The sequence below is a fragment of the Manis pentadactyla genome, chromosome 3, assembly GCF_030020395.1.
Source record: "Manis pentadactyla isolate mManPen7 chromosome 3, mManPen7.hap1, whole genome shotgun sequence".
Classification (NCBI taxonomy): Eukaryota; Metazoa; Chordata; class Mammalia; order Pholidota; family Manidae; genus Manis; species Manis pentadactyla.
Window position 1 is genome coordinate 217,018,977 of NC_080021.1, and position 22,548 is coordinate 217,041,524.

Consider the following 22,548-nt stretch of genomic DNA (forward strand, 5'->3'; position numbering starts at 1 on the left):
TCGGCCCTACACTAGGAAGTTCCCAATAAGCCTGAGAGTCAGACCCACGAGCAATCATGTGTGAGGCTGGAGGGAAGCTAGTCTCTGGGATGGGGACCATCCACTTCAGTCCTGGGACAGGGCCTCTCGGTGGGGCAGGAAGAGGGGAAGGCTTAGGGGCCCCAGACTTCCTCTCTGAGACGGCAGCTGTCCAGCAGATGGCAGTCACGGGCCAAGGAGCAGGACACCAGGCCAGGCCCCGATTTGGATGGAGCAGCAGCTCCAGGTTGGCCTCGGCAGGAGGGGCAGGTCTGGACCTGAGAAGGAGGTGGCGAGAGTGGGTCCTTCCAGGCCCCGGGGCCTTCCTTGGCATGAAGGCAGGGCGTGGTGTCTTGGAGAGTAAGCCCGAGGGGCGGATGAGGTCAAGGGCTGGGGGCCGACGGGATGCTGGGTTCCTGTCCACTGCTGGGCCTGCCACAGCTGAGTGGCTATGCCTGCTGAGGCTGTGCACTTGAATCTGGATCCCCGCAAGCCCCTGGCACTCGGTAGCCATCGCCCCCGATGCCCCAGGACTCAGCTCTGAGAAGCGACAGGGCCTGCACACACCCTGCACCTCCCTCTCTGGGTTGGTCACTTCTGTCCAGTTCTTTTCAGAACCATCCAGTGACCACAGCTGCCATCAGGCAACACGCCCTGTGTCTGGCCGCTTCACAGAATCCTGCTGGGGCCCTCGGCCCTTTTACAGATGAAGACAGAGGCTTAAAGAGGAGGCCTTGTGCGAGGTCCCCAAGCGAGGACACAGCAGAGCAGGGCTGGGCACCTCCGTCCCTGCCGCCCTCTGCCCCACATGACTCTCCGCGGGAGGACTGAGCGGGCAAGGCCCCTTTCTCCTGGCTCTGGAAGGCTCGGAGGTGTGGGCAGTGGGGACCAGGGCTGGGGGTGGGAAAGGATATCTGTACTGCAGCTTCTTGATGAGCTCCTCAGGGGTGATGAAGGTCCTGTAGGTGGTCAGGAAGGCCTCACAGTACAACACAAGGTCTGGAGAGAGGAATGATCGATTAGTGACGCCTGCCACCGGCAAGGGACAGGGACGGGCGGCAGGTCTGCTGCAAGTATTTGCCACCCTGATTAGACACTGAGAGCTTCTTGTCTGTCCTACGACTTAAGGATTAAAAGGGCTTAAACATGGGTGCAGAGAACATAACCCGAACTCATCTGCAGGATTCTGAAGCCAAACCACAGGTAACTCATTCAGATGGCAGGGCCCAGGAACAAACACCTTGGGACTTCCACATGCAAGAGGCCTAAGGAAGGTCAAAGGGGCACAGCCTGGCACACTGCTGGAATACGCAAATGGGCAGGTCCAGGCGCCAGGGGATGCAAGGCCAGGCAGGAGGAGCCCGGCTCCCGATGCGGGTGGGTCTCGGGCTGGTGGCTCCACCCACCACCTGCTCTTCCGTTTGGAGGGGCTGGGTCTAGCCAGGGATTCTCAACCTTCCTGGAATACCAAGGCCCCCCATTTATACGTGGTTGTGATACATCCTCCCAACCACGCAGTCTCTGGCATAAAGAAAAAGGAGAATGTTCCAAATACAGGACATTCCCTGAGACCAATGACCTGGCCAGGCTTGTGGCCATTCCATGCTGGAGCTGAGGTTGGAGCCCGATCTGGCTCCAAAGCCTGTGCTCGTTGCGCTCGTTGCTGAGGCCGGGTGTGCACGCGTGCACACGCACACACGTCCTTTCCGGACCCAGGCCGCCTCCCTGTACTTCTCTCATTCATGCCCCCTTGCTGGGTGGGGGATCTCGGGATTCCCGCTTCTCTGGCTATGCAGCACAGGCTTGGCAGAACACTTCCCAGGACAAACGAGAGGAGAGGCCACCTCTGCTCCCGTCTCTGGGTCTGCACGGGGAGAAGGCCTCTGTCCTCAGCAAGCCACCGGCCGGAGGAAGCAGCTGAGTGACCCGGGGCCTCCGTCCCAACAATCCATCCCAGGCACAGAGGACTTTAGGTCCCTGGAGCCTCGACAGCTCCCCATCAAGAGAAGCAACGGGAGCCCTGCCGGCAGCAGCGCCTCCTCTCCCAGACATGGCTGGCACAGACCAGAAGGTTCTCGGGCTGCCCTGCCTGCGGGCCTCCCTCTGGCCCAGGCCACAGCTGGCTACACTTGGCAGGACAGAGCCGAGGGCTGGAGCCAGCTCCCATCTCAACCTTCTACTCTTGGATAAAAGTGGAAATGCTCCCCGGGCCCGGCTGAGGACAGAGCTCCAGCCTGTCTGGTGTGCAGGAGGGTCCCCTGCAGGAAGCAGAGCAAGGGCAGCCCCTGGGGTGCCAGTGGCGCCTTCCTGAGCATCTACGCCCCGCATGCTCTGCCCTCACTCTGTCCTTTACATCCACTGGGCATCGTCAGCCTTGTCAGACAGCAGGGGTGGCCGAGGGCAGCAAGTGAGGGCACGTGCCCAGCACCACCAGGCCTGTGAATGGCACAGCGGGATTCGAACCTGACGTCCCCAGGACCAGGCTCTGCCCAGGTCAGAACAAACTAGGGGTGGAGAGACCCCAGAGGGAGAAACAGTGGCTGTGGTGAGTTTGTGGGAGCCATTTCTTCTTTTTCTATATCTTTCAAGTTTTCTGCAAGGCCAATGTTATTTTTGTATTAGTTGCATAATGTAAAAATTCCCAGAATCATTCTGTGTAACATACTTCGGGAAATCTGATATAAAAACATAGCACAAGGTCATTTATAAACACGAAGTTGGTGGGTCAGAGTCCGAGACTGGGGTGTTTAATTCCTTCCATGACTTAGTTTAATATTGCTGTCACATCATCTTCTGAATACTTTTTTTAAATGTAAAAAGAAAACAAGTGTGGGGAGAGGCCCGGCCACTGTGGGGGCGCAGGCACTGCAGCGCTCCGTCTCTCTCCCTGCCAGCCCCTCCTCTCCTTCCCTCCTGGAACACGCTGTGTTGGCAGCTCTTCTGCCAGCTGAGGCCACTGGCAGCAGGCCCCGTGTGCCCAGGCCTCTCAGAGGACTGGGACCCTGAGTGGGCGGCTCTGAAGGGCTGCTGAAGGCCGGGTCCCGACCTGCAAAGGTAACGCCGCCGGAGGCCGACCAAAGGCTGCTTCCCAGGACTCCCTGCGGCGCATGCGTGTGAAGCCCAGTCTAGCAGCAGGGGGTCGGGCATCAGGGAAGGTCTGTGAGGCCGCCCGCATGTTACCTTGGCTGCAGTACTACTGGGCATTTGCCATGTGACCGGCTGTTTGTGCAGCACCTACTAGGTGCCCAAGCTCTACACCTGAAACTCATTCTCCCGCCCCGGGGCCCCAGGGCCCATCGTTGTCCAGTACCAACAGAGGACAGCTCTGAGAGGGCCGGGAAGCAGAGGGCCTGGCTCTGGAGACATGGCACCTGACCCCACGGGGGGCCTCCCACGGTGAGCCAGCAGCCCGGGACCGCCGCTCCAACCCACTCTGGGCTGCTGGAGGAGAGCAGAGGGCAGGGCAGCTGCACTGAGCGGCTCCTTGGCCTCACCAGACCAGAGCCTGTCCAGCGAGCTCAGACACAGGCCGCAGGGAGGGCTTGCTGTACCTTTCCTGTCTGTCTCGGTGGCATGGACCAGGAGGATATCCCCAGATCCCCCGCGGACGTCTGGCCCGTCATCACCCTGCAATGACAACATCAGAGGTGGACATGAGGCAGAATGCAGCCGCAGGGTGGGTTCCGGGAGTCAGGCAGGGGGTGATGAGCAAGCCTGAGCTGCAGAGGCCCTGGGCCCCTTCCCTCTGCTCCCCTCACCCCGGGAGCGCTGTAGCCTCTCCACCGTGGGTGCCAGGGCACACAGCTCTGGGGACACAACTGGCCTGGGGGCACGGTGCCGTTCCGCTTGCCCACCTGTGGGTCAGAGGTGAGGACGTTCTCACAGGGGGACTGGTGGGACACCACAGGCAAATGCTACCAGCAAGCCCAGGATGACTGGGCTTAGCAAGACTATTTCCAAGTATATTCATGCTCTAAAACTGACGTGAGCTGCTCTAAATCTGAATGTTTCACCAGGTGGAAGGAGAAGTCACTTGGCAAAATGTCACAGGTTTGCCCAGGGAGCCCTTCTTAGGGGGGTGCAACGTGTCACAAAAATGTTCAGTCACACTGGCACTGCCAACATGACCACCAGCTGCGCCTGCCAATTAAGGAAAGTCCTATTTTCATGCAAACAGGCTTTAACCCATAAACCTGGCCTGGAGCCAAAAACAGCTGTGGTCAGGGCCAGGGATGGGGGCCCGGGCTGCATGCCAGCAGGCCCCGCACCCCCTTACTCTACAATCCTGCAGGAGCGGCCTCCTTGTGTCTGCCATGTTTACTCTGAGACGCACCTGCCTCTTCAGGGCTCCAGGGCTCTTACCCCTGGACTCAAGTCCTCCAAGTGTGCTGGATTTCTAGCTAAGGCTGCAGGCAGATACGCCCATGACTGGTTTTTCACAAGAAATTTCCAGCCAGGGTCACAGAGCATCATTTCTCTGTGCAGAGGGGCTAGCCAGCTCCTCTGCCTGCCTGCCTGCACATCTGTGGGCCCTGCCACTGGGTCAGAGCCCAGAAGTGGGCACTGCCTCGGGGCTGGGTCAGGGAGTTACGTTAAGCCGTTCCTCTGTGTTTGTGGCATCTCACGGCAGAAGGGAGACAAAACCTCTTTCAGGTCATCTCCTGTGTGTGTGATCGGTCTGGGCACTGTTTTCACCAACGAAGCTCTCCTGACAGAGCCCGGGAGGGCAGTCAAAGCGGCCAGGCCTGACGCCCCCGTTAGCCTGTGCCTCCCGTGCTGGAACTCCAGGGGGGTCATCCTGCCAATGACCCTGCGGGCATCTTTCACTGATGAGGGCTCACCCTGCAGGCACTGTGTTGAGCACCCCACATGGATTTCATTCTCACAACCCCTCCAGAGTCCCCTCTTTGGGGCTTGGAGATGTGATGTGACTTGACCAAGATCACTTAGGAAGTGTCAGAGGAGGGGACAGCGTGCCTCTCCTGTGATGTGTCCATCCGCCCGTATCTTTGGCACCCACGGCGGCCCGGGCACTGGGCCAGAAGAAACGCGGTGCACACAGCCCACAGCCCAGGGCGGCCAGCTTGAGGCTCTTTCTTTTTGAGGCCCTTCAGGCCACATTCTCCCTGAAGACCCCCTCTCTGCGGGCCGGCCTTCGCACACAGCTAAGGCCTGGGAGACGCTCACCTCCTGCTTGAGCGTCAGCCGCGCCATGATTTCACTGTGGTCGATGAGGGACAGCTCATCCACTTCCTCCTCCAACTGAGCTGACTCTGGGGCATCTGGTGACTTTGGGGCCCTAGAGGGAGAAGTGGTTTGTGTTGCAATCATCAAACAGGCACTGGGCTCCTGAGGTATTGTAGCCCCATAAACACATCTTCCTTGAATCGCAGCTGCAGTAGGAACCCCAGACCCGATTCCTACCCCCAGTGCAGGGGCCCTGAGTGGTGGACAGAAGCCAGGATGAAAAGGAACTTCTAGCTTTGCTGCTGAGGAGCCGTGTGACCTCAGGACATCTCCTTCTCTAAATGAAGGGAGTAAGCAAGAAGACTGAGAAGGTTCCATTGAGCTATTTCAGTGACAGTCTTAGTCATTCTTTGCCAAGGTCCACCATTTGCACAGTAAGTATTCTTGGAGAGGAACAGCAAAAGGGCCAGTGGGTGGGCGGTGAGGATGGATTCTAATGCCACCCCCCAGTCTGTTCCCAGGGCCACATCTCAGGGCTGAGGAGGAATGGGAACCGAGGACTGGCCCTGGTCCTTGGGGTGCTGGGCCCAGCAGGAGGCAGATGTTAGAGCAGTTAAACAGACATTACATCAGCTGGGGGACTTCGCTCAGTCTAAAGAGTGGGAAGGCCCCCTGAGGAAGGACAGAGAAGCGGAGCCTTCAAGTGCTGAGTAGGAGCTGGCTGGTGTCAGGGAAGAAGGAGAGGGCCACCCAGCAGAGGAGCATGGGGGCGGCGGGGGGAACCCTGGGGTGGATGGGCGCTGGTCTGCAGACACCTTGCTGCCCCCTAGCATTTTCTCCCACATACCCAATTTATTCTTCTGATTCTCATGATGAACCTTAAGCACTGCTGGTCTTGTGGTATAGGCCACATTTCTAATGGTAGGGAACTGATACATAAAACTCAGTGCCTTCATGGAGAAAGACAAATACCAAATGATTTCCCTCTTCATGGAGTGTAACAAACGAAGCAAAACTGAAGGAACAAAACAGTAGCAGACTCACAGACTCCAAGAAGGGACTAGCAGTTACTAAAGGGGAAGGAGTGAGAAGGGGACTGAGGGGTATTATGATTAGTACACATGGTGTGTGGGGGTGGTCACGGGGAAGACAGTGTAGCACAGAGAAGACAAGTAGTGACTCTGTGGCATCTCACTACACTGATGGACAGTGACTGCAATTGGGGGGAACTTCATAATAAGGGTGAATGTAGTAACCACAATGGCTTTCATGTGAAACCTTCGTAAGAGTGTGTATCAATGATACCTTAATAAAAAAATGTTTGTGTGTGTGTGTGAGGCTGACTCTCATGAGAGCCATTGCTGAAAAAAACAAAACAGTGCCTTCAGAGAGATGACGCAGATGGGCCAGAGCACAGCCACGTGCAGCCTCGGGAGGAGCCCCTGCCGCGCACCTCACCAGCGTCCAGCCTGCCGTCTGGCCTTCGTGGAAACTGCTTCTAACAGCAGTGCGCTCATCTTCCTGCCTCTGTCACAAGGGCCATCTGGAGCTTTGAAAAATGAGCCTCTCAGGTCCAGTGGTGCCAGAGACAGGATCCATAAGGGGCTATCACTTGGCACAGACACTCTTGGCTACTAGGTGTTCAACTAGAAAACCCATCATCCCCTGCTTCAGACTGGGGAGACCGGAGTCCGGGCAGACGAATCAGGCAGGCTCCATGTGGACGGGCCAAGGAGTGGCCAAGCCAGCAGGCGGCTATCTTCAACTGGCCCTGCAGAATGCTTTCTCACTTTTTTTCTGCCATTTGCTGTTTTTACACCAATTCAACCATTTATGCTTTGTCTTGACAAGGAAAAGTGGCACTGCTTAGCTCTGTACCCAGGACCCCAGAGCTCTGAACCTTGGCCTACAGGGGCAAGAAGAGCGGAATGTGTGGACCGTTTCACAAGGACGGTGAAGTCCACATGGACCTGGCAGAGCTGGTCTTCAGGCCCGTGTGTGGCATCAAGTGCCACTGGAGAAACTGCCCACATAGTTTTGACCCTGGTCAGGTTGATTTATGCTAATAAGTCAAAATATTATAGAAGATTATAAGCAGACATACAACTAAAATGCAGTGATGCCTCCTGATTGATCCTAGTTCCAAAACAACAAGCTATACAAGGCATTTAAGGCACAACCAGGGGACTGGAAGATGGCTCGCGTTACCAGATGATATGAGGGAATCTGTTACTGATTTTCTTAGGTGTGATGATGGCTTTTAACATTTTTTAGGAGGCACACTAAAGTATTTAGGGGCTGAGTGCCATGTCTGTAACTTACTCTTACATGGTTTAACAATACAGTATACATGCCACACCTAGAAACTCACAATAAAAAGTTTGGGGGGATCATTCATAATCCCTTATGGCACTTGAATTTGGAAGAGTCCAAGGGAGGCTGGCCGAGGATGTGAAACAGAAAAGCCCATTGTGGGTGACTTTGTAAGGTGGGCAGTATGCGTGCAGGTAATCAACAAGCAGTAGCAGAGTGCATATCAGAATGGGGCCTTGGAGGAGGTTATGGTGTTTTCTTGTTTTACACTTCTCTGTATTTGCTGCGTTTCCTACCCTGGGCATGTATAACTTTGAGAATCAGAAGGAAGAGTGTAACCATACAGCACAGGCCTGGTGTGCTGGCTGGCAGAGCAGCCCCAGCAGCCAGGGGTCGGACTCGGGATGCTGGGGGCCAAAGTCTGTGGCGGGTGCTCCCTACCTTTCCCCGCCGTCTCTGCTTTCCTTCCCAGATGCACTGCTGGCTGACGAGGGGCCTCCGGGATGCCCAGCTCTCACGGCTGGTGATTCCTGCAAGGAGAAGCCAGGGCCGGGCTGAGACAGGTGCCCCACACTGGGGCTGAACTGCTCCCCGACATGTCTGCCTGTAAGTGGCTCCTGAGTGCCAGTCCCCGTGGAGCAACCCAAGGTGTCAACAAGTTAACGGTGAGTGCCGGTGACTGCACAGGAAGCACAGGCCCTCTTCAGACTACATCTCGCCTTTGGGAAGACTGAAAGGCACCACTACTTAGAACTTATACTAGCTGCCAGCCCACACGATGCCATTCCAACCACGTCTCGGGAGCAAGGACTGTCCCAGTCTCTACAGCTTGTCCAGGCTCAGTGCTGAGGGCTTCGCACACCTCCTGTCGCTCAGCCTTTACGGAAGCCCGTTCCACGAGCTGGCAGCACCAGCCCGTTCATGCCTGTTCACACCCGGGAGGAGTGGAAGGCCTGCCCACAGCCACACGCTCGAGGCTGCAGCCTGGACTCACACCCAGGGCTGTCCATCTCCAAGCCTTGTCCCTAGCCACCGTGCCCTCCTGGTTGGCGGCAAACCCGTACTGACTTCCTGGTGAAGGGACTGTGGTGCTCCGTTGCTTCCCAGTCATGGTTCCCCAGGGTCTAGCAGCCGCCGCCTCCTCCCGCGGCCTCGCCTCTGCCTGGGCATCCAGGCCCCCACCACTCAGTGACCACGCAGCCCTCCAGCATCCCGGGTTTGCCACGGGGGCCATGACAGACAAGGGATATCACAAACAGCGCTTCCAGGTGACAGTCAGCAACAGATGTGGCCACGGGAGATGGGCGGGGCCGGGGAGGGCCAGCCCGCTGAACTGGGAGACGCCGAGGGCACAGGCCGCCAGAGCGGACACGTGAGATGGGGACCCTGGGGAGAAAGAGCTTAGCTCCCGTGGACATGGTCAAATCCCACTGGAGAGAAAATTCCACAGCGTTCTATGACTTGCTAATGCCCGAAGGGGGGCTTGACTTGCCTGGACCTAAGATCCTGTGGGGATCCCCTTGGGGGCCATCTAAACTGGGGTGGCCATGCTTCTAATGGGCTGGGCCCTTTGAGGTGATCACCAGGGAGTCCTCACGGCGCCTCCCCTTAAGGGGCCTGCTCCACACGGGATGGTGAGGGAGGGCTACTTCTGGAGCTTTTTAACTTGCTTATGCTCTGCGGCAGCTGCGCAGCAGCACTGCTGCGCCTTGACTGTGTCCAGCGGGGACTGCACTGAAGCGAGGTGACGCTGTCAGGCAGCTCTCCCCTCAGGGAGGAGGGAGTTGTGCACACACACAGCACGGGCTCCAGCCAGGCTCACCCAGCGTCCCTGGAAGCAGGCACCTGGGGGAAGGGCGTGCTGGGGAGGAAGCAGAGAGCCCTCCTCTGGGTGAGGGATGGAGATGGACCTCAACACTGGAAGAGGAGACGAAATCCCTGGAGTAACCGGACCCCTGGCCATGCCAACGTCAGGCTGCTTCCATAGATTTCCAGAAAGACCATCTGGCCAGGCTTGAGGAGTGCCACACACACGAAGCCAAAGCAAAGGGCAGACTCCACTGGGAGCAGCGTCCTCTCCAGCAGGGCCGAGCTGGGCCCTGGCAAGGCTGCAGGGGCCAATCTCCTAGTGACACCTAGTGACTGGGAGGCTCAGCCACAGAAGCAGGGGCCCAACCCTGCCAGGCCAGGCCACATGCACGAGGCCGCCCTGAGGTTACTTACTCCTCGAGAGGGGGCCAGCTCCTCGCTGCTCTGGCCAGAGGAGTACAGATTGACGTATTCACCCTCCCCAGCTTCCTCACTGGCGATCTCGCTCTGGGGGAGACAGGATGAGAGGAACGCACATGTGACAGGCCCTCTACCAGCCCTCGCAGCTCAGAGTGGGCGGCCTGCCTGGCGGGCCTGGACAGGACGCTCCTTTCATGAGGAAGGGGTGGCGGCAGCGTGCACGCAGCTCGCCTCGGAAAGCTCTTCTCCAGGGCCAGGGAACAAGGCTGCTCTGGCCACCTCTTGCAACGTAGGCTGCAGGGCACCTGTGTTTCCTGCTGGCTCCCCTCCAAAGATGCTGAGGGCCTTTCAAACTGTCCTGAGGAGGTGTCCTCCTTCCCGTCTGCTGTAGTGGGGGCTGCGGGGGGTCCCCAGTGTGGGGGGAGGTGATCAAGGGGACAAAGGCACACATCAAGACAATTCGACCTGCTTGCCTGCGGTGGCCCTGCCTCGCCAACCTGACCGTGTCCCCGCCAACTTGCAAGGCAGCCCTTCCCGGGCTGATGGAGCGCTGCCTTCAGCTGAGTGGGGCAGGAGAGCCCTCAGACCACATGCGGATATACGTGGGACTGCCGTAGCTGCTTCGGAGACCTCTGCCTGGACCCTTCCTGCAAAGGCATTTGTCTCTCTCTGAAAACAAACCACCACCAGAAAGCCAGCAGTGCTACCTACCTCATACTTACGATAACTAACTGGCTTTAAGTTGGTCGCTAGTCCATTTTTGGAAAACCAGATCCTAGTGTGATGGGAACTTTGTACAGACCTCGATCGAGCCACGCCACCTGCCAGCACACGCCGCCGGCAGACCTGGCTGGGAGGCAAGGGAGGCAGCTGACTGGCCCAAGAGAACCACCGTCTTATGTGCGCAGCCCTGCGTGGAGGCGTGTGTGCTGAGTTCTCACCGAAGGCGTCTGGGGCGAGTCAGTGAAAGAGGTTTCGGAAGGAAGGCAGACAGTGTCCCCATGCAAGGCGCTCTCCTGAGAAGATGAAAGAGGCCCGTCCGCGGCGCTGGGCGGCGGGCTGGCTACGGTCGGCACCGCTAAGTCAGAGCTCTGAGACTGGTGCACAGGTGGGAAATGTGCAGAGGAAGAGGAGGTGGGCGGGAGGAAAGGCCGAGCGGAAGCTTGGCTGTGAGGCACGAAGTCCTGGGAGTAGGACCTAAACACAGACTTATACTACAGAGTCAAAGAGGGAAACAGACACAAAAACGGGAGGATGGGAAGAAAACAGACAAAAGAAAAAGTAATTAGATTCACTTGGTCTAACCACGACAGCCTGTTCCCAGTAAGTTTGGTGGTTGAACCAACCTGACGGGCCTCCGGCCTGGGCCCCTCCCAACCCAGGGCACACTTCCAGGGTCTGGGCAGGGGGACTGGGGTCACCCGCAGAAGGGCCAAACCATGCGCTGCATGGCGGCCCCGCTCGGCTGTCAGAATGAAACCCACACCGCCCAGCCTACGCCTTTTGTCTTTTCAGGTGTCTTGTGTGCAGACACCTGGTCATGTTTACTCATTTTGAATCTTTTGGATGAATCTCTTTGGTTTTATTCCTTGGAAGTCAAACAATGCAGCCTTTTAGACACTGTAATCCACCTCAAATCATTTTGCAAGGGAAGGGCATAAGCCTTTAAAACGGCTTGAAGAACAGTGCTATCAAAATACTAAAATTTTCTGAGTTCCCTTTCTACGCCATCTTTTCTTTTTTTTTAAACCCGTGTGTGATCTTGTGATGCCTCCTTAGAGAGATGCCAGGCTACACACTCCCAAATTCTCATCAAGAGAGGCAAGTCTGAGGCCAGGCTGAGAAGTGACGGCGAACGCCGGGCTTCCTGGGGCCCGGCACCTCTCCAGGCCTGGGTACTGCGGTAGTGCCAGAGGCGCTCAGGGCCGGTGGCCACCAGGCTCGGAACCTGATGGTGCCATCACATCCAGTAAAGGGCCTGTCCATGTGCCGCTGTCAGGGGCAATGGGACAGTGGGCAGAATGACTGGGTCTCAAGTCCTTGCTGGGCTCGCCTGCCCGCTAAGGACGCTGGAACTTGAGAGAAGTCAAACCCAACACAGACATGCAATCACTAACTCGCATGTTCTCTGCGTTTTGGCACTGCATTTTCAGAACCTGTGGATAAGCAAAAGGAAGACAAACGAAATTTCCAACTAACAGAAGGTTGAAGTCATGCATACTCTTAAGCGGGTCTGTTCTGCAAAGCTCCACGATAACCTGCTGCCAGTCTGGCCCCTCCTGGCTGTGCTGATCCGAGTCTAAAGCTCCTTTTCCCTCCTCCAGGAGGCCAAGGCCTCTCGTCTGTGGGAGCAACACTGGTTGTTGTTTTACATGAGCCCCAGGACACATGCCCTAGCCACCTACTTAGTTCTATACACTGAATCTCCCCAAGTAACTCACAAACTCCAGGCCAGCCCTTGCTCGTGATCACATGAGTTAGTGTGAGTGCCATGTGCACGTTCTGACCAGGCGGCACTGAAGGCTTGGATTCCTCCCGGAAGTGAAGTTTCATTCACATCCTCCGTTGTATACGAGCTGGATGAGCAAACCCCAGTTCAACTGCTCTCCTCGCAAGGGCTGTGGGGTCTGAGCACCACTGTGCCCTCACCAACCACGCGCCACGGTTCAGCTGCTCTTTCATAGCCACCGCTCAGGCCTGGAGGACCTCATCCTGGGCCCTGCTGGGGATGAGAGTAGTTTGGCCTTTGGGATTTTCCATTTCATCTCTGGAGGAAGCTCCCCACACTGCCTCACTGGTGGGAAGATCCCTGGAGAAGACAGTGAGTGGGAAGCATGGCCAAGGGCTGGTCCAGCCTCCTGGGAGGCCCCTCCGAGACCCCACGGTGCTGTTTCAGACTGTGGTGTCAGCCTCATGCAGGAGCCCGGGGCCCGGGTCTGCCAGAGGCTCCTCCCACCAGACTTGCTAATAGCTGCCAATCCTGTGTCCCTGAGCACAATTAGCCTAAATTCATGCAATGCTGCTATGTTCACCCAAAATACCAAAATCCTAACTCCCAAAGATGATGGTATTAGGAGGCAGGGCCTTTGGGAGGTGCTAAAGAACTCATGTAAATGGGGTCAGTATCTTATAAAAGGGAGTCCAGAGAGAGGCCTTGTCCTCCTACCAGGTGAGAGCACAACGAAAAGTCTGTGCTGGGAGAGGGCCCTCACCCGGCCATGCTGGCACCCTGACCACGGACTTCCAGTCTCCAGAGCTGGGAGGAATAAATTCCGTTGTTTGTATGCTACTCTGTCAGTGGGATTTCATTACAGCGGCCTGAATGCAAACTCACTTGGTATGTGAGCAGGCCCTGCAACAACTGAGCATCTGACTTCCATCTGTGGAAATGGTTTTGGGTGACCCTGAGCTGTATCAGGTTTGGGAGTCTGCACCCTAGACACCAGATAGTACCTTCCTTCCTAGATCACAATGCACATGTCTCTGGGAGATGGTACAAGGGTGACTGCCGAGAGGGCTCGTTCTCAAGTCACACAGGCTTGGGCTGGGGTGCTGGGTGATTTCTACCTGGGACTTTGGGCAAGTGACCTAAGTTCCTGCACCTTGGTTCATCTTTGAAATGAGGATGAAAACAATCCTTCTGTCACAGGGTCTCCCCGTGGATTTACTGAAATGAGGTCCTGTAAGTCCTCAGCACCCTGCTGGCATGTGACGAGCACACAATGTCAGCTGCCTTCCCTTGCTCGCCAACTACTCAAACAGAGCCGAGGCATTTAATAGGGGTCCAATACGTATTTGCTGGATTGAAGGAATGCTTAAGAATTGATTCTAATGTTACTGAAGTGCCTAGAATATTGCCTGGCGCACAGTGGCATTGTGGTTTTCAGTGTGGAAGGGGAGCAGGCAAGCTTTGCCCACTGCCTGGTGCAGGTCCGCAGAGGGAGCCTGGGGAAGGAGGCTCAGGGATGCTGCCAGGGGCATGTGTGGACTGCAGAGGCCAGGGGCAGCCACCAAGAAGGAAGGAAGGAGGCTACATCTTGGACAAAGCATCTGGCTGCCCGCCCTTTCCCTCCACAGCAGTTCCAAGCCTGTAGCAGCTCTGGTATTCAAGCTATGCAGTCATGCTGGGACAGGAGCCAAGCTTAAAAAGTACCTTCCAGGGGGCGGAGAGGTGCAAAGATTGCTAATCACCACACACACATGGTGCCCCTGGGGTGGGGAAGTGGCTCTGCAAAGCCAGGGCTGCACTAAGGCTCATTTTCATACATTTTCAACCAGTCTGGTCCCTACTGATAGCCCAGAGAACTATTTTCAGGCCCCTGAAGATCACATCCATTCGTACGGGCAGGGAGAAAGCAGGGCTGGCCACTCAACAGAAACACCCTGCAGCCTGGAATTTATTTTAGGATCTGGCTGGTGCCCGGCTTTGCTTCTGGCAGAGCTGCTGTGCTCTCCGTGGCAGGAATTTTTATTTATAGCCAGAGTGAGACTGTTTGGGCTGAGGATTTAACATGAGGGGCTGCCTGTCTGGAAATGGCAGATTTCTGCAGAAGATGTAGGCATACCAGAGCAAGTTCCTCAGAAGGGGAGAGCAGCTAGGAGAGGGGTGCCTGGCCCCCGCTCCCAGCCTCGGTCACAGCAGTCCGAGTGCCATCAAGGGCCACCTTGTGATGATGACCGCTACTCTTACTGGCTGCTTCCTGCTGGTCAGATGACGTGTTATGCGTTTTGCATGAATCCCCTTATTTAATTGACACCAAGTGCTGTTATGATTCTCATGACAAAGATGAAGAAGTGGCTGGAAGTGGAGGCGGCAGACCTAGTAACACATGGCACGTCCCGTACAGGACGCCTGGGGATGCCTGTATCACACCGAATATTGCAGGTATGTGACAGGCCCTAACGCTGCAATCGTACGGCTCTCTGCAGGTACGACCACCACGACTGCTTGGAGAGCTCCTTCTCTGGGTGTGTTGTGACAGCCAGAGTGCCAAAGCCAGCGCTGAAGCTTGACATTATGCCGGGCACAGACCAAAGACCTGCCCTCAGACCTGCGGGAACGAGAAATCTGCTCTTTAGAAAATGTATCTTTTAAAGAACCATCAAGAGTCTTTTGGGTGGAAAGGATGCGGAGGCTGGCAACCTCCTACGTTAGCATGTGGCCATTCACACGCTAAAAAACAAAGCCACCCAAAGCTGGCCAGGCGCCAGGTTTCCACACTTCCTAGTATAGTCCTGGTACAAATGGACTAGGCGTGGGCCCTGTGTCGTGTTGGCATGGAAAGCAGATCTTAAAGGAAAAGTTCCAGTTCCCCAACATAACAGACGTTCCACTGAACTCTATCAGGGAGACTGTGTGCCAGCAGCAGAGGGCGGCCACAGGACCTGATGTCACTGCTGTTCCACTGTGACTTGAGCTCCAAGCTGTGGAGAACTTTCGACTACCAGTTGTGGGGAAATGAAATCATTTGAGTGAATGCACATAGTTCTGGCGAAGTGTCTGGGAGGTACAGAGGTTGCCAGAGGCTGGTCACCACCGCGTACTCAGCTCAAGCAAGGCTATGACTTCAGTGTTTTTTGGACACTACTTAGCAAAACAGATAAGCTATTAGACAGCTGTTTTTCAGGCTTACATTTTTATCCATCATTTGTGAGAAAACACTCAAGGGAAGTTGCTGTTCCAGTGCGGTCCGGGCTTCCTTCCCCTGCAGGGAGTCAATGGGAACCACAGCTCCGCACTGGTGCCGGGCCCAGAGCACACTTCCTTCAACTAGGGATGCGAGTGTTAATGCGCTGTGGCGCCTAGGCTACTTCTCTTGGAAGGAAGTCAGGCTTCAGCCCTGCACAACACTCTCCACGATTTCCGGGGAAGAAGTCTGGAGAGAAGCACGTCTGATTTGATTCTCGAGAGACGGGACCCGCTCACTCCTAGGTCAGCAGGAAGACCCTTGAAAATATTGTCACTCCGTGTGGCAAACTGGAGGGAAGACCGCAGGCTTTGTCTCCCGCCTCCTTGCTGGCCCCAGGAACTCCGTGGTTCTGAAAGCCTTCCTTTGGATATACCTTAGAGCCTCGGGCAACTTCCTGCTTTGATGCCCTGTGTTCATTGGTAACAACTACTTTTACGTATTGTCCAAGATGAGTTCCCAGAGCTAAGTGGCAGATTCTGAGGCCAGTGCCACAAGCTCCTAAAAGGTTAATCTCTCTGCTTCTGGCAAGGGAGGCACTTCCGTGGGACCTGCTGTGTGAATGAGATCACACGCCTCTTATCAAAGGCAGCATCAGCGTCGTGGTGCAGCCAAAAACATCTTCTCGAATAAACTTCTTGGTGCAGACTGTTTTAAAAACCAACTGAAAAATTCTCATTTGTATTTACAACAAAGGGTATAAAAGAATTCAAGTGTCCGGTTTGGGAGAATTTCAGGAGGATGGGTGAAAGGAGATATTTAATAAGTTTCCTCTCATTCGACACTGTTGCAACCTGAATCACAAGATCTTCCTTGGAAACACTCCAATTCTGGCCAATGGTTTCATGGCTAATTATGTTCTGGTAAAAACCTCTAACACATTTTAGAATGCTGTGCTTAGTCACTAAATATTGACCTTAACAGCATCAACTCTTTATATAAAGATTTAGTCCATCTTCAAAAATGATCTGAATTGAGTTCTAGAAATCTGCCTGAACTATTTTTATTCAGTTTGGATTTAAACAGCTCAGCAGAGGCTCTATTTATACTTATTTTTAGAACTGTTTAGAGCCCGTGGCTACGCCCTGCAACATGCCAGAACAGTGAAGGACAGAAACACACCTCCGTGTCGGGCCTCCACGTGGACTGTCCCGTCTGCTCCGCCTCCCCGGCTGCAGTATTGACTGGCAGCTGAGCAGTGCATGCACGGCGACCTAACACTCTATTTTTCACGATGGGGACCTGGATTCTACCCTTAGCTGAAACTCAAAACTGAGCAGAGGGCTCGGCTTCTCTCCCCTGGTTTCCTCATCTCTAGAATGGGGCAAGCACCCCATTACAGAGCAGGGAGGGCCCCTGGCAAGCAGACAAGGAGCCTGAAACACGAGAGCAATGGCGACAGCAGCCTTAGGCTTCATGGCCCTACAAGGTCTGCACAAGGACCAAGGGGCTCCTTTGGTACCTGACTGGCCGGACTGTTGGCCAGAGTCAGGAGCACGCCAAGCAAGGTGTGGCACCAAGTCCCCAAGCACCAACCACCCCAGATGCCACGAGCATCGGCAAAGACACATCAGCAGTCTGCAGATGTTATGGGCAGAAACGGCCGAGTCACAATGGTTGCTTCCGGAAACCCCCAAGGCGAGGACCTGCGAGCTCTGGCCCTCCTGCCAGGCTACTCCGAGCCCCGCCTCCTGGCATGGCCCTGGCTGCCCGGCCCTTACAGCAGGCAAGGCAGGCTCCTGGGCTTGGGTGGCAGCCACCCCCTCCAAGACTGGGGCTTTAGACCAGGGTGGGCTCTACACTGTCCCGAGAGTCTGCCACGCATGCCCCTGCCCTGCTGTGGTGTAGGCGTCGGGGGCCTTTCCAGAAACCTGGACAGGGTGCTGGTCTGTGCAAACCTCCTTCCAAGGCTGTCACAGCTCACCACGGGACTGATTCTAGACTTCACACTGTAGAGGTGGCACCGGCTGCCCCATGCCCGGGGTCTTTCTGGAGAGTGGAAAAGCACAGGTGAACACACTCGAGGAGCCCACCCGACTTCGAGGGCCCAGCGGACGGGAACTACCTGTGTAACCCGCAGGCCAGACAGCCCGCAGCCAGAGCCTCCTGGGGCAGCAGACAAGGAAAATGAGGAAGAAGGTGGGTTTCTGGCCACAGCCTGGGACCAGTGTGATTCATGGGGATAGAAGGGCTCCGGTGACAACTCAGTGTTGGGCCGCTGTGATGACACGTGGGGAAGCAGGGAAAGACAGACACAATGGTGGGCAGAGGGAGGCAAGCTAGAGGCCCCCCTTCTTCTGGGTGAGTCAAGGTCCTCTCGGGGTCACAGAACACCTCAGCTGGCTCCGCCCTGAGCCACTGTACCTGGGCTGCCAGCACCTAAAAGCCCAGGCCATGCCCTCGAAGGACTCACACCTTGGAAAAAAGAACCTGAATGTTACAGACAGTGTGGTAATAAAAAGAATACCTCCCTGTTGTATTAAGTGCTGAGCGTGTGTCTTGCACTACGTCACATGCTTTACACATGTGTTCCCTTTAATCTCCACTGACTGTCATGCCCCCACTGCACAAATGAGCACGTGGAGGCTGGGGAGCCGGGGACGGCATGTTCAGGTCCAAACAGCAAGTAAGGGAAAACCATGGTAGGAAGGTGATAGGGGAAGTCTGGAAGGTGGGGGCAGGAAAAGCAAGTATGTGATGAGAGGTGGTGCCAGGAGGAAGTGGGGGGCACAGGCCATGTCCGTAGGGACGGGTTTGCAGAAGCCAGCAAGGCCTCAGAAGATGCAGGGAATGCTGGACCTGGTTGTGCAGTGATGAGGTGATGCTTTAGTCTGACTAGTGCTGAGAAGAGGACACGGACGCAGGAAGGCCACATGGTGGCCACGCCAGGAGTCGGGGCAAGGAGAGGCCGTGGGTGGGTGAGCAGAGGACCAGCCCAAGGTGTACATGTCACACGTGGACGTGGTGTCTGTGTGGTGGGGGAGGAAAGATGACACCTTGGTTCTCACCTGGGCAATTCAGGTGGATGGTGGAAGCACGTCCAGGAACAAGCAGGATGGGGAGCAGAGGGGCCTGGAGGGGCAAGACCAAATGAACGTGCTGTGCTGGGAGACTGGGGATCTCCTTCTGCAGCCCAGGGAGCCCCGACGCCAGCGAGATGCCTGTACCTATAAACTACTCTGAAGTCACGCCCCCAAACAGGGTAGAGTCTGAGCACCGACAGCTTCAAGGAAACGGAAAGGCCCCCGATGCCTATGCCACAGCAGGGCAGGGGCACGCGTGGCAGAGCACCGGGCCCACAGGGGCTCCCCCACCCGGGGCGGGACGCCTCCTCCTCCCGAGGCTGACAGGCTGTGCAGAGCGAACCCCGGGAGGCTGGGTAGGTCGGCAAAACAAAGCATGGGAGCGAGGGGGCTGACCCCTTCCCGGCCCTGGGCACCCGTGGGCTGGCTCTACCCTGGCAGGTGGCCAGTGAGGGTACGATGACATCAGAAAGAAACAAGAGGCAGAGGCAAGGAAGGTGGGGGCTTATTTCTCAAGCAGGAGGACACACTGTGCCCCCCTTGGCACTTGGGTGCACTATCACCAGCCTCTCCCCCTACCCTATACCCCGTCACCCCTCCTTTGTGCTCCATCCCCTCCAGTCCCCTGTTCCTGTCCGGCCTGGGAACAGTCAGACTGGCCTTGTCTCTGGGACCACTGCTGGGCTGCTGCTCAGGGCTGGCTGGTGACACAGAGGTCACGCAGGGGGAAAGAAAAAGCAAGTGAGCAATCAAGTGACAGCTGCGCCGGCAGACCTCGGAGCCCGGTCTCAGGGAGTGGGCCCCGCGGTTCCCCCGGGAGGGGACAGCACAGCAGAGAAACCAGGGTCTGTGGAGCACAGGCCTTCTGTTGAGAAGTGCTGAGGTACAAAGGCTGGTGTCCAGCATCCCAGGGAATCACTACCCGCCCGGAATGGGGTCCCAGCTGCACCACAGACCCCACCCTTTAACTGAAGTCCTCAAGATGATACAGACTTGACTTTTTTACCCAAAAGCTAAAAAAAAGAAAAAGATGTATATTTTGAATATTTCTCAAGTTCTTCTCAAAACCTGGGTTGTCTAGCAGTTTTACTTACCCAGAATCATTCTGGAAGCCATGAAAGTAAAGGCGTATTTCAACAGATTTCTAGTATCTGAATAGATGTCTTGGTGATAGTTAATAGCTGTAACTCACAGTTAGCAAAGAACGGATATACCAGAAAATAATGTGGGGGACAGAGGAAGGTGACTTCTGAACCCCAACCCTGCAAAACCAGAGGGCCCTGGCAACCCCAGTGGTGACCAGGAGATTCTCGAAAATGCCCTGGTCAAGGGTAAAGTGACCAAGAACCCAATCCAGTTTTTGAGATTCACACCACCAGCATTCAGAACAAGAGAACATGCAAGTCAGAGAAGGGACACGAAGAGGAGGTGGGCCACAGGAATTCCACGTCGGGGAGAGGCCGCTGCTCGGGAGACCAGAGCTGGGCGGAGGAGGCAGGCAGGCAGCCCGGGGCTACAGCTACTGAGGAGGAGTCAGGGGCAGGCAGAGGGACCCATCAGAGCCGCTGCCAGGGGCCCGTCACTCCCGCGCTTAGTGTCCCTGCAGGGTGGGCACACTGAGAGGCCCAGTGCGATCAGAACAGGATCAGGGGAGCTGCCTTGTGGGGCCTGGGGAGGCTGCCCCCAGCTTTCCACATCTTTCCTGCCTGTTGGTCACTCATTATTTCCTCAAACACCTTTTACCAAACTGGTCTTAATGCCCCAGAGACCACACGTCAGGCTTGGGTGCTTATCAGTGCAGCTGTCCAGGTCTTCTAGGGTTACGGCACGTGCTAGGGGGCAGAGGTCTGTGGACCGGGTGCTAACACTTCCACACAACAAACAAGAGAGCCCAGCGCAAGACTGCCAAGAGGAGGCGGCCACTGCCCAGGAACAGGAGTGGAGAGGCCTGGGGGACAGTGGCGGGTGGTGGGGAAGCCTGGCCTGAGGCCCAGGGGGCCCTGCTCAGGAGGCAGTCAGGTTCAGCTAAAATGAAGGGGTGACTGGCTGATCCTGGGGACACGTGGTGGGGCTGGCTATCGTCACTGCCCTCTGGCCAGCTCTCCCCCGACCACGGTCCTTCAATGCTAACATTCGAGGCCACCTTCTGGAACACATGCTAGGGTTGCCAGCCCCTGTCCTCCAGGCGGGTCCCCTCTGTACGAACCTCTTGGACTTGCTTTTCCTGACCTTCACCTTTTACCTCCCTGAAATCCTAACTGTCTTTCAAGCCGCAGCTCCGCCTGACCCCGTCCCTGTCTCCCTTGTGCTCATCTCAGTCTGCTGGCAGGCTGCGAGCACATCTCAAGGATGCTGGGGCCCTCCTACTCCCTCTGGGTCTGTCTTGCTGCCTGACCCACACTAGCAGATGCCCTGTGCTTATTAAGTCAAACTCATCCTGGGATCCGAGGAAAGGGAACAGAGTGCTTTTTAGCACCCACTTCACTTAAAACTGGTCAGGGTGGGTTTACTGCTCTACAAATTCCAGAGGTTTTCAGTGGTTAGCATCTTCCTGTACAAGTGCCAGGTCACTGACGGCATGAGGTGCCTTCAGCTTCGACAGCTGCTGTATTCCCAAGTGGCCCCCCATGGAGTTCCACACTGGGGTGATGACACGGGCCCAGAGGCGATGGAGTGAAGGCATTCGGGAATGAAGGGCTGCTCTGCTGGTAACCCAAAGCCCTCTGTCTGGGCTCCGCTCAGAGTGTAAGCAGAGAATGCATGTTAGCACAACCCTACACCGCTTCTCAGGGTTTCAGTATACTAGAGGGCCAAACGGCTCTTGATGTGGGGCTGGGGACGGGGCTGTCCTCCTGGTGAAGTAAAGCACCTCCAGGAGCCGACCCCTTGGGCTCCTCCATGGAGTGGGCACTGAGAATGCAGCATTTCTGACCCAAGATGCCTTAAGACTCCCGTGTGCCCCAGGCATGAAAACTAAGACATCCTCATGCCTGAACCGAATGAAAATGCTCCCAAACTCCCATCAGCACTGTGGCAAACAGTCCAGCTCACTGACAGCCCCGTTGCCCCAAACTGCTCAAAGGGGACATTGTGGGCACTTTCTTAAGATATCTCACACTTTCTATTCATAGAGGGGAAAAACAGTCACGAGCTAGGATTGTCCACAGGCCAAGTTCTGCATGGCATGTGAAAGGAGCGTGCCAGGAGGGCCTGCTAGTGAAACAGAGGGCGTCTGTGTGCCAGGGCAGGGCCAGTGTGGGGAAGGGGCACTCAGCCCTCCTGTAGCAGGCGCAGGGCTGCTGTGGGCTCTCAAAGGCTGGGCCCTACCGCTTTCCAAGAACCTCATAGCAGGCGGGGCCACCTCAAGCTGGGCATGGGATGGCTCCCCAAGAGGGGAGCCAGACGGGATCACACTGGGCACTTGAGCTTGGAAGGGTCTCTGAAAGTCACCAGGCCAGTTTTGGAGAGAAAGAGAAGCCCAAGAAGGGTAAGCCATTTGCTTAAATTCTCAGGCACAGAATTAGAGCAGAACCAAGACTAGAATCCAGATTCTAAGAGCAAAAGCAATAATAAACTTTCTAAGCTTACCATGTGCCTGGTGGTTTCCTGGGATTTTACTTAATCCTCGCAATCACAAAATCAGAGGCAAGGACAAGTGTAATCCCAAAGGAAAGAAACAGGCTGTGAAGGGTAAGCAAGTGACTGAAGGTCAACCGATCTTAAGTGGCGTCCAAATGTGGTTCCATCCCAAAGTTCTTCCCCTACTGCCTGGTTTCATTTTAGCAGATTAAAGGGATAATGGTGGCTATTTAGGTTCTTGGATGGATGCAAAGACAACAAACCAGCACTGTGCTCCCTAAAGTAATAGTGTCCCTGAAGTTTCAGAAGTAAACTGTTTGCAAAAACAGCCGCATTCAGGCTCCCCTGCACCCAGGCCCCTTCCCATGCGATCTGGCAGCAGCTCCCACCGAGAGGCAGGGTCTGCTTCCCTGTTCCCAAAATCTGGGCTGACCTTGTGAATTAACCAAGCGAGTGCAATGGAAATGACAGTGTGGCTATTCTGAGCCTACCCTTCAGGCCCTGTGCACGCT

General features: G+C 55.9%; 1 protein-coding gene across 6 annotated transcripts in view; it reads right to left on the minus strand.

Moving 5' to 3' along the window:
- Positions 1-22,548, minus strand: part of RAPGEF1 (Rap guanine nucleotide exchange factor 1) — a 130,974-nt gene that overhangs the window by 9,774 nt on the left and 98,652 nt on the right. For 4 of the 6 annotated variants that reach the window (XM_036913520.2, XM_036913518.2, XM_036913515.2 and 1 more), the window contains 4 exons: positions 7,960-8,048; positions 5,206-5,317; positions 3,570-3,645; positions 933-1,017 (listed from right to left, as the gene is read on the minus strand). In XM_036913520.2, coding sequence (XP_036769415.2) covers positions 933-1,017; positions 3,570-3,645; positions 5,206-5,317; positions 7,960-8,048 — 362 coding nt within the window. Of the gene's footprint in view, positions 1-932; positions 1,018-3,569; positions 3,646-5,205; positions 5,318-7,959; positions 8,049-9,741; positions 9,835-10,688; positions 10,962-22,548 lie in introns of all 6 variants that reach the window. The other 2 variants (XM_036913510.2, XM_036913502.2) reach the window with 1 other exon arrangement.